The sequence below is a fragment of the Dendrobates tinctorius genome, unplaced genomic scaffold, assembly GCF_039654945.1.
Source record: "Dendrobates tinctorius isolate UK_male_01 unplaced genomic scaffold, ASM3965494v1 ptg000101l, whole genome shotgun sequence".
In the NCBI taxonomy this organism is placed as follows: Eukaryota; Metazoa; Chordata; class Amphibia; order Anura; family Dendrobatidae; genus Dendrobates; species Dendrobates tinctorius.
Genome location: NW_027361769.1, coordinates 921911 through 938988, shown reverse-complemented (window position 1 = coordinate 938988; position 17078 = coordinate 921911). Strand labels below are relative to the sequence as shown.

The window sequence follows — 17078 nt, the reverse complement described above, 5'->3', positions numbered from 1 at the left end:
TGACAGAGTTTGGCTGAATGCCCCCCGCCCCCAAGTACTCGATAGTATGGGGCGGCCTAGTTACTCCGATACTTACATGCCTAATAATGGGGTCTGGGCTGCAATGTATGAAGGTCTATTAGGCCGGGCCAGAGGCAACGTCCAATAAGTTACCTTATAACTCCCCCATACACAGTAGACTAAAGCTCCATGAAAGCACTGATTTCGGGGGGATTGGCCGACCATATAATGTATTTGGGGGCCTCCCGACAGATGATGTCAGGGCAGAGAAGGATCTGGCATCCTGAATTTCAGAGGATAATCAGTTTCCTCTTCCTGTAGATAATCCTCCTCTAGAGGAGTCTGGAGGCGACTCTCTCATACAGACCACAGGAAAGCTGGAATATTTGTGTGTATGGGGGAGTTGGGAGAGATCGCCGTCTGCCAAATGACCGTTCAGCCAACTCTGATCTCATGTGTATGGGGCGTTAGTATTACACTGACAGGCAGTGATGATACACGGCACTACAGTAGTACAGGGCATCACCGGAGCCATCAGAGGCTTGTATGTTGTATGATCGCACTGATCAGAGGGGTTTAAAAAAGGTTTAAAGGGGGGAAAATATCACAGTTTCAGCAACAAGAAATATCCATCACTATATGGAAAGCAGAGTCACTGCACAATGTTAGTTACGTCACGTCCATAACTACTTTATTATACTCTATTATCCTGTACACAGTGGAGTAGATAGAAATCACAGATCACACAGCAATAGCTGGAATTGGACCCTCCAACGCAAAGAAAAAAAAATCTCTCTATCTATATACACTGTTCAAAAAAATAAAGGGAACACTTAAACAACAGAATATAACTCCAAGTAAATCAAACTTCTGTGAAATCAAACTGTCCACTTAGGAAGCAACACTGACTGACAATCAATTTCACATGCTGTTGTGCAAATGGAATAGACAACAGACGGAAATTATTGGCAATTATCAAGACACCCTCAATAAAGGAGTGGTTCTGCAGGTGGGGACCACACACCACATCTCAGTACCAATGCTTTCTGGCTGATGTTTTGGTTACTTTTGAATGTTGGTTGTGCTTTCACACTTGTGGTAGCATGAGACGGACTCTACAACCCACACAAGTGGCTCAGGTAGTGCAGCTCATCCAGGATGGCACATCAATGCGAGCTGTGGCAAGAAGGATTACTGTGTCTGACAGTGTAGTGTCCAGAGGCTGGTGGTGCTACCAGGAGACAGGCCAGTACACCAGGACATGTGGAGGGGGCCGTATAAGGGCAACAACCCAGCAGCAGGGCCACTACCTCCCCCTTTGTGCAAGGAGGAACAGGAGGAACACTGCCAGAGCCCTGCAAAATGATCTTCAGCAGGCCACAAATGTTCATGTGTCTGCACAAACGGTTAGAAACTGACTCCATGAGGATGGTCTGAGGGCCCGACGTCCACAGATGGGGTTGTGCTCACAGCCCAACACCGTACAGGACACTTGGCATTTGCCACAGAACACCAGGATTGGCAAATTCTCCACTGGCGCCCTGTGCTCTTCACAGATGGAAGCAGGTTCACACTGAGCACATGTGACAGACGTGACAGAGTCTGGAGACGCCGTGGAGAGCGATCTGCTGCCTGCAACATCCTTCAGCATGACCGGTTTGGCAGTGGTCAGTAATGGTGCGGGGTGGCATTTCTTTGGAGGCCACACGATGTTGGGCTGTGAGCACAACCCCCATGGAGACACAATTGTGCCTTTACCTGGAGATAAATTCCCAGTGGGGGCAATTTCCAAAATGCAATAACTTAAGTGGGGAATTCAGCTCTTTTCACACTTAAGGGATCTGTATATGGAGTCTACAAACTACAGTGGGGAAATAAGGATTTGTTACGCTGACAATTTTGGGGTAAAGTCACATTTTTGTGAGGAAAAAAAAATAAAATTGTCATTTTTTCCTTCCACATTGCTTAAATTCCTGTCACACTGTCCAAATTCAGAGATTGTCCTGTCAGAAAGGAGAATACAGGGAGCGAAAGGGTTAATAGGACTCACAGGAGGAACCGGCCCAGAAAGCAGAAGATCCAGGAGTGTCCGCCACATATATGACTGCTCTGTGCACAGGACCTGTGATGAGGTCACAGGAGGGGAGGAGTCAGGGGTCACATGATCAGGGACCTCAGTGTGTGCAGGACTCAGTGTGCTGGAGCGCTCCCGATAATCAGCTGCGTGTGTCGCGCTGTGTGATAGTCACAGCACCTGCATGGAGGGCGACACATGCAGCTGATTATCGGGAGCGCTCCAGGGATCCGGGGTCCCAATGCAGCTATTCGGTAAGCGATATTAGCCAATAACAACTTCTCCGACGATATTCGCTCATCTCTAGTAATAACAGCTCAAAGAAATTAACCGAACTTTTCATTAAGTTTAATAGTAAGACCCTATTAAATATTGAGCACCAGCGGGATGAAGCATTGACAGCGGCATGTAAAAGTGTGGGCGCCCCGGGTCAAAATGACCGTTATTGTGAGCAGTAGTAAGATGAAGATAAAATGATCTCTAAGAGGCCGAACCTCTAAGATGACACATGGCCTTTGTATTTTAGGCAAAAATAATAATAAAAAATATATATAGACTTTTTTACAATTTCATAATTGCAAAAAGGAAAAAGGGCGATGCAAAACTTTGGGCACCTTTAGAGATTTGTGCACTGAGATAATTTTGATCAAGATTTCACACCTTAATTAGCTTGTTTGGGTTATGGTGAGATCACATGGTGACCAGGAGCTACAGTCTGAGGAAAGGGCTAAAAAGCCTTCACTAGACCCCTGTACAGCTGTATAATGAGGCCCAGGATTTATAGTGAAGGGACAGGAGTGAGGGCCTGATCCCAGGAGCTACAGTCTGAGGAAAGGGCTAAAAAGCCTTCACTAGACCCCTGTACAGCTGTATAATGAGGCCCAGGCTTTATAGTGAAGGGACAGGAGTGAGGGCCTGTTCCCAGGAGCTACAGTCTGAGGAAAGGGCTAAAAAGCCTTCACTAGACCCCTGTACAGCTGTATAATGAGGCCCAGGCTTTATAGTGAAGAGACAGGAGTGAGGGCCTGTTCCCAGGAGCTACAGTCTGAGGAAAGGGCTAAAAAGCCTTCACTAGACCCCTGTACAGCTGTATAATGAGGCCCAGGCTTTACAGTGAAGGGACAGGAGTGAGGGCCTGTGCCCAGGAGCTACAGTCTGAGGAAAGGGCTAAAAAGCCTTCACTAGACCCCTGTACAGCTGTATAATGAGGCTCAGGCTTTATAGTGAAGGGACAGGAGTGAGGGCCTGTGCCCAGGAGCTACAGACTGAGGAAAGGGCTAAAAAGCCTTCACTAGACCCCTGTACAGCTGTATAATGAGGCCCAGGCTTTATAGTGAAGGGACAGGAGTGAGGGCCTGTTCCCAGGAGCTACAGACTGAGGAAAGGGCTAAAAAGCCTTCACTAGACCTCTGTACAGCTGTATAATGAGGCCCAGGCTTTATAGTGAAGAGACAGGAGTGAGGGCCTGTGCCCAGGAGCTACAGTCTGAGGAAAGGGGTAAAAAGCCTTCACTAGACCCCTGTACAGCTGTATAATGAGGCCCAGGCTTTATAGTGAAGGGACAGGAGTGAGGGCCTGTGTCCAGGAGCTACAGTCTGAGGAAAGGGCTAAAAAGCCTTCACTAGACCCCTGTACAGCTGTATAATGAGGCCCAGGCTTTATAGTGAAGAGACAGGAGTGAGGACCTGTGCCCAGGAGCTACAGTCTGAGGAAAGGGCTAAAAAGCCTTCACTAGTCCCCTGTACAGCTGTATAATGAGGCCCAGGCTTTATAGTGAAGGGACAGGAGTGAGGACCTGTGCCCAGGAGCTACAGTCTGAGGAAAGGGCTAAAAAGCCTTCACTAGTCCCCTGTACAGCTGTATAATGAGGCCCAGGCTTTATAGTGAAGGGACAGGAGTGAGGACCTGTGCCCAGGAGCTACAGTCTGAGGAAAGGGCTAAAAAGCCTTCACTAGACCCCTGTACAGCTGTATAATGAGGCCCAGGCTTTATAGTGAAGGGACAGGAGGGATAAAAGTGGGGAAAGGAGCCAGAAGAGCTGGACTGCCCATCACTAACCTGCAGAGTCGCACTCCACTGTGCACAGGACCTGTGATGAGGTCACAGGAGGGGAGGAGTCAGGGGTCACATGATCTCCGGAGTGCAGACCTCCATGGAGACTTCTCCTCAGTCAGTGACATTCCCGCCATTATTCGCCCCTCACTACTGGCACAATTACCCCGCGCCGCCTTCTCTACACAGTGTTATGTGTGGAATGTAACGTGTGATTTCTCTGGAGGGAAATAGACCCCACACAGGAGGGAATTCTCCCCAGTTACCGGCCGTCTACTATATGGCGGCATATGATTGTGCTATCGACTCCACACCAGGAGCTAAAATGCCCAAATCTCTAATGTAACCGCTATAAGAGAAGATATAACAAATTTCCCCTAAACTCACACAGCGGAGGAGGCCTCACTTGGAGCAATGTGACTCGCGCACAGAAAATCTATTCCCTGTTCTGTGATTAAGTTATCGGCCGACAGGAAGAAGAAAGGTCTGAATTACAGCCCAGACTGGAGGAGAAACTGCAGGAGTTAGAATTGGCCAATCAGCGCTCTTCACCCCTATACTTATCTACACAAATACAAGACATGAAATGACAATTAGACGCCATTCTCACCACCAGAACGGAGAGGCGCTAACTTGGAGTAAAGCCACGTTTTATCACCATGCCAATAAGCCTAATAAGATGCCGCTCGTAAGCTCAGAATGAGGGAGTCACTGTGTTGTGAGTTCATTTTCCCCTTCGTCACTGAGGTCTGGTGAACTCCCTATTCTGGTAAAGGAAGGTAATGAGCCTGATTATCAGGCACCTGAGCCTAATGAGGATGACTGGCTGAGTGGAGTCACAGACTCGGCTGCTGACGCCCTTCTGCCCTGCGGGTGATTTTTCTGTGGACTTCTAGGACACCAGTCTGTTTCCTGCTCCTCTAAAGCTAAGTTTTCTGCTTTGCCTGTTAGCATTTGTGTTTTGTTTTTGTTTTCCTTGCTTTTCTGGATTCTGTCATTCAATGCTGGGGTGAGCTGAATCTCCTTTTGCCGATTGCTCTGTCTTCAGAATATTCCTGAGTACTGACATAGCTTTTTTGAAGCCTAGCGTCTTCAGGGCCTTTTTCACTGTCAGTCTGTTGGCTCTTATTTTCATAGGGTTTTTCACGGATTGCAGACAGCAGCCTTCCTGTCCTTTCCTATCTAGTTAGCTTGGGCCCCGTCTTTGCTCAGTCTATCTTTCTGTCTGTGTTAGTGTTTTCATCTTGCTTCACCGTCATTATATGTTGGGGGCTGCCTATTGCTTTGGGGTCTGCTCTGGGGCAGTTTAGATTTCCCCTTTCTTTCTTTAGGCCTATTTAATTCTCCGGCTGTGATTGAGGGGTCTAGGGCATCGTAGGAACCCCCCACGGCTACTGTTAGTTGTTGTGATAGGATCAGGGGTCTGCAATCCGATAGCTGCCAACCTCTCTGGTTTTTCTGGACTTAGCGAGCATTTCTGTTTTTGCCTCCTACGGTGACTCAATCATAACTCACTGAATATAATCTCCTCTATAAAAGACCCTAAGGGTCAGATCTCAGCCCACCCCGATGTCATGTATAGCACTTATAATGAATACTCCCAGAGTTTGTATTCGCCCCCACAATCACCCCCCCCCCCCCACTACTGGAGTCATTCCTTCACACACTACATCTACCTAACCTGACTGAGTCCGCGGCACAACAACTCCATTTACACATCTCTGAGGAGGAAATAGCTTCAACACTCAAAAAACTAAAAGAGGAAAGGCCCCGGGGCCGGATGGTCTTACAGCAATATATTATAAAAAATGCAGCGATGTGCTGACACCACATATAAAAACCTCTGTAATTCACTACTAAATGGCTCGCAGCTGCCCCCTGAGCTCTACGTGGCGCATGTAACCGTAATCCCTAATCCTAAGAGAGATCATCTCACCACAAATTATAGACCTATATCCCTCTTATACATTGACTTCAAAATCTTTACATCCATTGTGACTAACAGGATCAATAAAATCCTCCCTCACCTCATCCATCGGGATCAGGTTGGTTTTATACCAGCGCGACAGGCCCCAGATAATATTAGGAGAGCGTTAAATATTATTCATACAACTAACCTACAACGAAAGCGACTTCTCCTGCTTGCATTAGATATGGAGAGGGCTTTCGATTCTGCGTCCTGGACATATCTTTTTACGGTTCTATCGGAAGTCGGATTCTCCCCTAAACTTATAAAGTGCCTCCAATTGTTATATGATAGCCCTATCGCTTATGTAAAACTCCCGTCACCACATCCCCCTCCAATTAATATTCAGAGGGTACCAGGCAGGGCTGTCCTCTATCTCCGGATCTTTTTGCACTTGCAATGGAACCCATTGTGGAAGCAATAAGGAGAGATCAGAATATCCTGGGCCCTGAGAATATGGGAGACCAATATAAAGTCAGTCTCTTTGCGGATGATCTCCTGCTAACATTAATAAGTCCCCACACTACACTCCCTCACTTGTTTTCCCTCCTTCACGAAGATCTCAGGGTTAAAGATTAACATTGATAAACCCGAAGCATTATTTGTAAATTTTCCTAAGACAGAGCAAACTAATATAGCCTCCCATTTTGGGTTTATACACAAAGAACATTATCTAACATACAGTGGGGAAAAAAAGTATTTAGTCAGTCAGCAATAGTGCAAGTTCCACCACTTAAAAAGATGAGAGGCGTCTGTAATTTACATCATAGGTAGACCTCAACTATGGGAGACAAACTGAGAAAAAAAAATCCAGAAAATCACATTGTCTGTTTTTTTTTCATTTTATTTGCATATTATGGTGGAAAATAAGTATTTGGTCAGAAACAAAATTTCATCTCAATACTTTGTGATATATCCTTTGTTGGCAATGACAGAGGTCAAACGTTTTCTGTAAGTCTTCACAAGGTTGCCACACACTGTTGTTGGTATGTTGGCCCATTCCTCCATGCAGATCTCCTCTAGAGCAGTGATGTTTTTGGCTTTTCGCTTGGCAACACGGACTTTCAACTCCCTCCAAAGGTTTTCTATAGGGTTGAGATCTGGAGACTGGCTAGGCCACTCCAGGACCTTGAAATGCTTCTTACGAAGCCATTCCTTCGTTGCCCTGGCGGTGTGCTTTGGATCATTGTCATGTTGAAAGACCCAGCCACGTTTCATCTTCAATGCCCTTGCTGATGGAAGGAGGTTTGCACTCAAAATCTCACGATACATGGCCCTATTCATTCTTTCATGTACCCGGATCAGTCGTCCTGGCCCCTTTGCAGAGAAACAGCCCCAAATCATGATGTTTCCACCACCATGCTTTACAGTAGGTATGGTGTTTGATGGATGCAACTCAGTATTCTTTTTCCTCCAAACATGACAAGTTGTGTTTCTACCAAACAGTTCCAGTTTGGTTTCATCAGACCATAGGACATTCTCCCAAAACTCCTCTGGATCATCCAAATGCTCTCTAGCAAACTTCAGACGGGCCCGGACATGTACAGGCTTAAGCAGTGGGAGACGTCTGGCACTGCAGGATCTGAGTCCATGGTGGCGTAGTGTGTTACTTATGGTAGGCCTTGTTACATTGGTCCCAGCTCTCTGCAGTTCATTCACTAGGTCCCCCCGCGTGGTTCTGGGATTTTTGCTCACCGTTCTTGTGATCATTCTGACCCCACGGGGTGGGATTTTGCGTGGAGCACCAGATCGAGGGAGATTATCAGTGGTCTTGTATGTCTTCCATTTTCTAATTATTGCTCCCACAGTTGATTTCTTCACTCCAAGCTGGTTGGCTATTGCAGATTCAGTCTTCCCAGCCTGGTGCAGGGCTACAATTTTGTTTCTGGTGTCCTTTGACAGCTCTTTGGTCTTCACCATAGTGGAGTTTGGAGTCAGACAGTTTGAGGGTGTGCACAGGTGTCTTTTTATACTGATAACAAGTTTAAACAGGTGCCATTACTACAGGTAATGAGTGGAGGAAAGAGGAGACTCTTAAAGAAGAAGTTACAGGTCTGTGAGAGCCAGAAATCTTGATTGCTTGTTTCTGACCAAATACTTATTTTCCACCATAATATGCAAATAAAATGAAAAAAAAACAGACAATGTGATTTTCTGGATTTTTTTTTCTCAGTTTGTCTCCCATAGTTGAGGTCTACCTATGATGTAAATTACGGACGCCTCTCATCTTTTTAAGTGGTGGAACTTGCACTATTGCTGACTGACTAAATACTTTTTTTCCCCACTGTATCTGGGTATCAACTTAACAGCCAACAGGTCACCTCTGTTTCGGTGGAATTACACTCCACTGATCCAAAACTTCCAGAGGGACCTGGATAGATGGGCTTCCTCAAAGTTATCCTGGCTCGGCAGAATACAGGCATTAAAAATGGTGTCACTGCCTCGCTTCTTATATCTATTTAGGTCCCTCCCAATTATGGTACCAGCCAGAACGTTCACTCATTTACACTCTACGATGTCTAAGTTTCTTTGGCTAGGAAAACAACCCAGAATTGTGCAAAAACTTATGTTCCGTCACAGAAAAGAAGGGGGTTTATCCCTCCCTAATTTTACACTTTATTACAAGTCGGCACAGATTGCTCCATTAATAAGTGCGTGTTCATATCCCAATAGTCCGAGATGGGTTATTCTGGAATCATTTCTCTCCAGACCATTCTCTTTATCAGGCCTAATGTGGACCACAGACCGACTTCCACGGGGGTTAATGAATGTGGCTCCTTTTACAGTCCACTCGTTGCTTCTTTGGAGGAAAGTCCGGTTTAAATATAACTTACAATCAAGCCCTTCTCCCCTGACAGCTATATTACAAAACCCCATGTTCCCGCCAGGTCTTGAGCCACAATTTTTTTCTTGGTGGAAGCTGAAAGGTATTCATATACTTCAACATTTGTGTCCCCATTTAATATCTTACTTGACAGACAGGAATTTGTTCAAATATTTGAACCTCCAGTTAGGGAGGTAATGCGACTGAACCAGATCTTCCACTTTGCAAAGCAGATCCTCCCGAGCGGTACTACTCTCAGGGCAATGAGTTTTGAAAAAAAATGTCTAAATGACCCTTTGGGCAGGGGAACGATCTCATTGATCTACTATGCTATAAATTCTCCACAAAATGATAAAAAATTGAAGTATATGTTACAGTGGGGGGAGGATCTGGGGTTTGAACAGTCAATTGATGAATGGTATCGTAGCTGTGACACCCTATCAGAAGGTAGTCACCAGACTTCCCTTGTGGAGACCTCCTTAAAACTATTGCACAGAGTCTATTATGTACCGGAAAAAATTCACAGCATTTTTCCTAAAATCTCGGGAGACTGTTTTGGGGCTGTGGAATATCTGGTGACATGAGACATATTTGGTGGTCTTGTACGGTGGTTTCTGGGCTTTGGGAGAAGGTGAAGCGTCTGATAGCACAGATGTATGGTTGACCGGTTGATCTGGAACCTTCTACCCTTTTACTGGGAACCAGGCCTTCCCGGCTTCCAGAAAGCTTTCAGAAGCTAGTAAACTACTTATGTATGGCCACTAAAATCCACATTGCGGCAAAGTGGAAGTCGCCCTCACTGCCAATATCTATGGTGAAAGAGAAGATGAGCGACATTATGTTATTCTCATTTGTGGCCCCAGCGTTTCTTGTAGAATAAATCCCTTTCTCACACAGTCCTGTAGTAATGACTTTGTTCTCATGTTCTGTAGGAAGGTTCGTCTGACTCCATCTTATGTTATCAGTATAAGTGCGAGAGATGAGAGACCGACGACCGCAGTTTTACCGTGTGTGTCCGGCGTCAGTTCTACAGTGTGAGATATGCGGGGTCTGTGACCGAAGCTGGGGGTATACGGGTGTATACAGCATACACAGAGGGGTCTGTGACCGAAGCTGGGGGTATACGGGTGTATACAGCATACACAGGGGTTTGCGACTGAAGCTGGGGGTATACAGGTGTATACAGAGTACACAGAGGTCTGCGACCAAAGCTGGGGTTATACAGGTGTATACAGCATACACAGGGGTTTGCGACTGAAGCTGGGGGTATACGGGTGTATACAGAGTACACAGGGGTCTGCGACCAAAGCTGGGGTTATACGGGTGTATACAGCATACACAGGGGTTTGCGACTGAAGCTGGGGGTATACGGGTGTATACAGAGTACACAGGGGTCTGCGACCAAAGCTGGGGTTATACGGGTGTATACAGCATACACAGGGGTTTGCGACTGAAGCTGGGGGTATACGGGTGTATACAGAGTACACAGGGGTCTGCGACCGAAGCTGGGGGTATACGGGTGTATACAGCGTACACAGGGGTTTGCGACTGAAGCTGGGGGTATACGGGTGTATACAGCGTACACAGGGGTCTGCGACCGAAGCTGGGGATATACGGGTGCATACAGCGTACACAGAGGGGTCTGCGACTGAAGTTGGGGGTATACGGGTGTATACAGCGCACACAGGGGGGTCTGTGACTAAAGCTGGGGGTATACAGGTGTATACAGCATACACAGGGGTCTGCAACCGAACCTGGGGGTATACGGGTGTATACAGTGTACACAGGGGTCTGCGACCAAAGCTGGGGATATACAGGTGTATACAGTGAACACAGGGGTCTGTGACCGAAGCTGGGGGTATACGGGTGTATACAGTGTACACAGAGTGGTCTGCGACTGAAGTTGGTGGCATACGGGTGTATACAGAGTACACAGAGGGGTCTGAGACTGAAGCTGGGGGTATACGGGTGTATACAGTGTGAGAGACGCGGGGTCTGTGAGCGAAGCTGGGGGTATACAGGTGTATACAGCGTACACAGAGGTGTCTGCGACCGAAGCTGGGGGTATACGGATGTATAAAGAGCACACTGAGGGGTCTGCAATCTAAGCTGGGGGAATACAGGTGTATACAGCATACACTGAGAGGTCTGAGACTGAAGCTGGGGGTATACGGGTGTATACAGCGTACACCGAGGCGTCTGCGACCGAAGCTGGGGGTATACAGCGTACACAGAGGGGTCTGTGACCGAAGCTGGGGGTATACGGGTGTATACAGCCTGCACATAGGGGTCTGAGACTGAAGCTGGGGGTATACAGGTGTATACAGTGTGAGACGCGGGGTCTGCGACTGGAGCTGGGGGTATATGGGTTTATACAGCATACACAGAGGCGTCTGCGACCGAAGCTGGGAGTACACAGAGGGGTCCACACAAACGCGGCTCCGCTCCGTACACCTCGTACACACACAGCTCTGCTCCGTACACCTCGTACACACACGACTCCGCTCCGTACACCTCGTACACACACGGCTCTGCTCCGTACACCTCGTACACACACGGCTCCACTCTGTACACCTCGTACACAGGCGGATTCGATCCGTACACCTCGTGCACACGCGGCTTCGCACCGTACACCTCGTACACACACAGCTCTGCTCCGTACACCTCGTACACACACGGCTCCGCTCCGTACACCTCATACACACACAGCTCCGCTCCTTACACCTCATACACACACGGCTCCGCTCCGTACACCTCGTACACACACGGCTCCGCTCCGTACACCTCGTACACACACGGCTCCGCTCCGTACACCTCGTACACACACGGCTCCGCTCCGTACACCTCGTACACACACGGCTCCGCTCCGTACACCTCGTACACACACGGCTCCGCTCCGTACTCCTCGTACACACACGGCTCCGCTCCGTACACCTCGCACACACACGGCTCCGCTCCGTACACCTCGTACACACACGGCTCCGCTCTGTACACCTCGTACACACACGGCTCCGCTCCGTATACCTCGTACACACACGCTCCGCTCCGTACACCTCGTACACACACGCTCCGCTCCGTACACCTCGTACACACACGGCTCTGCTCGGTACATCTCGTACACACACGGCTCCACTCCGTACACCTCGTACACACGCGGCTTCGCACCGTACACCTCGTACACACACGGCTCCGCTCCATACACCTCGTACACACACGGCTCCGCTCCGAACACCTCGTACACACACGGCTCCGCTCCGTACACCTCGTACACACACGCTCCGCTCCGTACACCTCGTACACACACGGCTCCGCTCCGTACACCTCGTACACACACGGCTCCGCTCCGTACACCTCGTACACACACGGCTCCGCTCCGTACACCTCGTACACACACGGCTCCGCTCCGTACACCTCGTACACACACGGCTCCGCTCCGTACACCTCGTACACACACGGCTCCGCTCCGTACACCTCGTACACACGCGGCTTCGCACCGTACACCTCGTACACACACGGCTCCGCTCTGTACACCTCGTACACACACGGCTCCGCTCCGTACACCTCGTACACACACGGCTCCGCTCCGTACACCTTGTACACACACGGCACTGCTACATCCACCCTGTAAACCCCTCCTGACCCCACACAGAAACTTCCCCTCATCCAGCACCATGACAACCAGCACACTGAGTCCTGCACACACTGAGGCCCCTGATCATGTGACCCCTGACTCCTCCCCTCCTGTGACCTCATCACAGGTCCTGTGCGCACAGAGCAGCCATATATATGGCAGATGCTCCTGGACCTTCTGCTTTCTGGGCCGGTTCCTCCTGTGAGTCCTATTAACCCTTTCGGTCCCTGTGTTATTCTTTCCTTAGTTTCCCTGTCTCTGTGTTTCGGGTCGTTGTTCTGTTCGAAGACACAGCCTCCACCCATCTTCAATGCCGTTACTGAGAGAAGGCGGTTATTGGCCAAAATCTCCCGGTACATGACCCCATCCATCCTTTCTTCAATACGTTGCAGTTGTCCTGTCCCCTTTACAGAGAAGCACCCCCAAAGTGTGATGTTTCCCCCACTAGGCCTCGCAGTTGGGACTGTGTTCTTGAGGTTGTACCCATATATTACATATAGATAGAAGATTCCAGTGCGGGGAAGACGGGAAACCTTCATATAGACGGCCGGTGGGGATGGAGGCAGTGACCGACTCTGGCCACATCTGTCTCTAGAGCCGCAGTAGAAGATGAAGATGTCGTCCTCATCATGAAGGAGTTATTTCTCATGTCGCGTGTAATGAATATCTCCTGCAGTATTGCTAATGCCGATTCCAGTGTCGGTAATGAGAGGAGAATTAGCGTTATGGAAGATGAGTCTATGAGGAACGTGTTCAGCTGCCGACTCCGAGGAGGAAACTGCTTGTTGTCTGTGGCCTAAATATATAGGTTTTATTAGTAGATGTCAGGGAAGAAAACTAAACCCTGTAAGATAATAAATCTCCTCATATGTTTCCCTTATTATCTCCAGTAAGTGTATTATTACACAGGATTCTTATGATGTTACATCGGATCATCTTCTTCTCATTCAGGTCTCTACAATATCGGATCCTCTCAGTGAAGATCTTCTACAAAAGAGAATTTTCCTGATTTACCCATCAAGGATGGATATGGACAGAGACAAGATGGCGGAGAGGATGTTACACCTCACCCTAGAGATCCTCTTCCGTCTCACTGGAGAGGTGAGAGACTCTGATGACGTCACATTACATCATTCTTATCTATGGGAATAACAGATGGACAGAACTGGAGAGGTGAGGACTCTGGAGATGTCTGTAGTGAGATTTATTAATGTGTCTCTCCATAGCCAGGATTACACAGTGGTGAAGAAGACCTCTAGTGATCGCTGTCAGGACCCTGTGTCTGAGGGATGGGGAAGACCCCTGAGCCCAATCACGGGGCCTCCACCTCACCCCCTGATCCATGAGGACATCAATGACCAGAAGATCCTAGACCTCACCTACAAGATGATTGAGCTGCTGACTGGAGAGGTGACACTGCTGGGAATGCTGGGACATTATACAGTAACACTATGAAGGGATCGGGGGATGACGGTATCATTGTATGTGTCAGGTTCCTATAAGGTGTCAGGATGTCGCCGTCTATTTCTCCATGGAGGAGTGGGAGTATTTAGAAGGACACAGAGATCTGTACAAGGACGTCATAATGGAGGTTCCCCAGCCCCTCACATCACCAGGTAATAGACAGGACTAAATACACACGGCCTATAATTATCTGTATGTAGAGAATGAATTCAGTCCCTGTATGTGTTTCCTCCAGATCTATCCAGTAAGAGGACAACACCAGAGAGATGTCCCCGTCCTCTTCTTCCACAGGACTGTAACCAAGAAGATCCCAGTGCTCCTCAGGATCATCAGGTAGATGGAGAGAAGGTGTCAGGAGATCTCCCCTATGATGTGTAGACGGCTGTGAAGGTCTTGTGCTCAGTCTTGTTTTATCCCCCAGTATTATATGTTTTATACTTGTGTAATGAGAACGGTGGAGATGGCAGGATTAGAGCTGATCATAGATGGGACTTCTCCATCTGTCGGTGACTTTTACAATATTTGTTTCAGGGTGAAGATCTGACCCATATTAATACTACAGAGACATATGTGAGGGGTGATGAGTGGTGTAAAGAGGAGATTCCCACATATGACTACCCAGGTGAGTAGTGACCACTGAATGCAGAGAAGTCACAGATTCCTCTCAGTCACCGGCTGTGGCTGCTTTATCGGTGGTGTAGTCCGGCCGTATTACCATGATCACCATTTTGCCTCTAGACCACAACATTCTCCTCCACCCAAAACTGTTCAAATGACTTTGGGCCGTGAAATCCCTTTTCTATAGAACTTACAACCAATTACATTGTTTCTGATCCTAAGGAATTCAGATTACTGCACAATCTCTCCTGAAATGGGGAGCAATATTATTTTCTCTAATCTTCTGCTCAGGATCCATAGTAGATCCAATGCTCCACCATAAATGAGGGCAACTCTAGTTTACTGTTGTTTAATCTGTATTTGTAGTTTTCAGTTAATGAGATTTCTCGTGCTCTGGGGCGGGGCTGTGGGCGGGGCTTTATGTGGTGCTCTGATTACATATTCCTCTGTATTGACTTATGACAGGTCGCTGACCCCTCACTGACCTGCCCCCATTATTACATAATGCATATAATAGCATTGATATTATTGGTGATAATGCCTATAATATTGTGGCCATTGTGAGGCTTAGAAAAAAATTACATCCAGCAAAATGTCAACTTATCCAGATGTGTATTGATCACCTTGAACCTTCAAGTGCTTCACAGAAGTTAATTACGTAGAGCCGTGAAAATAAAAAATCATATTTTTTTCTCAAAAAATGATCGCTTCTCTCTCACCCATGACAGCACCATGGAGAGAGGGGATCCGCCCATCAGGGACAGGAACCTACAGATAAAAAGGGCGGCACCTCTCCTCCACCCCTGGTTGGGTTCCTGTCCCTGACGGGTGACCTACAGAACCGCAGCAGCTTACCTAATAGGAGATCCAGGGCTGTCCCGTCCTGGGGCTCACAGCGGGGAAGCCCCTGTCATGGCGGGTCGGTTCCTGAAGCCGCCACCGCTGCAGCCGACGGGCTCGACAGGGTGAGCTGGGGGGAGAGGACTGAGCCGCCGCTCTGGAAAGGATTCTGGGGCTGGTGGGGACCCGGGACACACACGGGCAGCGCCATGGTACAGAGGTGTACCAATATGGTGCTGCCCCAGAAATGGACAAATGACTTCTGAGTCAGCGCACTGCGCACTCCCCGGGGCAGACAGCGGTGCAGTCTGGTAGAGGAGGTGACGTCACGCGCCGCGAAATTCGAAAATGAAAGTGCTGGAATTGCTCCTGGCTGTAAGCGCCCTGTAAGTATGGAAGACAGCGACCAGCAAGAGGAGCAGCAGCTCAAGCAGCAGCCTAAGCAGCAGCCCAGGCAACAGCAACACCAGCATCACCGGCAAAAAGAGCAGGACAGGAGTGATGGCCGATCCAGTCGCCACTCCACGCAACGCAGCAGGTCGGCTGCAAGGAGCAAGTCGCCATCCTTGGATCAGCCCGTACGGGACCTGAATCCACCTCCCGAACCGATACCTGCAGCCGCGCATATCAGGTGAGTGACCTTCGAGAATGTTCACCATTGTAATAGACTTCTTTTCCCTTATCAGGGAAAAAAGAAGGGGGAACAAAGAACAGGGAATGCCCCACTTATAGCAGAGCCCTGCGAATCCTGCATACAGGAAGTTCTTTGTGAGGAAACCCCGGATTTCGCCTTGGACCTAAGTGCTGTAATCAGATCAGAGGTTCAGAGTGCCCTTTTATCCCTGAAACAAGGGGAAAAAGTTAAAAGGAAGGACGCTGGAGTGGGTTCCCAGTCAGAAGTCTCGGCGTCAGGGGAGGTTACCTCACATACCTCAGTCACTGGCTCATCATCCTCAGACGAGGAAACGGGAGGCCATCATTGTTTTCCCCCAGAGGAGGTAGACACGCTAGTTAAGGCAATAAGATCTACCATGGGGGTGGCAGTCCCTCACCCTGATAGGTCAGTCCAGGACATAATGTCTGGGGGACTGAGCCAAAAGAAACAGAGTGTTCCCGCTAAACGAGAACATACAGGGCCTTAAAAAAAGAAAAGGGAAAAACCAGAGTGGAAAAACTCCACGGTCCCTTCCCTTAAGAGGAAATATCCCTTTGATGAAGAGGCGTCCACATCTTGGGACAAAGCCCCGACACTAGACGTAGCTGTCGCCAAGGCCTCAAAAAAGTTTTGCACTCCCCTTTGAGGACACTTTTAGGGTACTCTGAAGGACCCCTTAGAGAAAATGGCCGATACCTTCCTCAAGGGCACTTGTAAATCAGCTGGGGGAAATCTGAAGCCAGTTATAGTGGCAATATGTACCTCCAGAGCCCTTATGGTATGGGTGGATCAACTAAAGAGACAGTTAAAGGAAGGTACACCCAGAGAGAAGATTCTGGAATCTATTCCAGTAAATAAGGGGAGCGGTGGCATTCTTGGCGGACTCATCAGCTGACTTGGTGAGATTATCATCTAAAGCAGCAGCCATGTCAAACGCAGCCCAAAGAACGTTGT

At 48.4% G+C, this 17078-nt stretch overlaps 2 protein-coding genes across 2 annotated transcripts in view; one reads left to right on the top strand and one right to left on the bottom strand.

Annotated features, from left to right (window-relative positions):
- Positions 1-12918, bottom strand: part of LOC141099695 (uncharacterized) — a 103750-nt gene extending 90832 nt beyond the window's left edge. Inside the window, exon 1 of the mRNA XM_073587656.1 lies at positions 12868-12918. Coding sequence (XP_073443757.1) covers positions 12868-12918 — 51 coding nt within the window. The remainder of the gene's footprint in view (positions 1-12867) is intronic.
- A 584-nt stretch (positions 12919-13502) lies between these two features.
- On the top strand, positions 13503-14180 carry LOC141099694 (gastrula zinc finger protein XlCGF66.1-like). The gene is made up of 3 exons (XM_073587654.1): positions 13503-13648; positions 13778-13957; positions 14040-14180. The coding sequence occupies exons 1-3, from the start codon at positions 13571-13573 to the stop codon at positions 14178-14180; spliced, it is 399 nt and encodes a 132-aa protein (XP_073443755.1). The 5' UTR covers positions 13503-13570.
- Positions 14181-17078: the final 2898 nt, after the last annotated feature.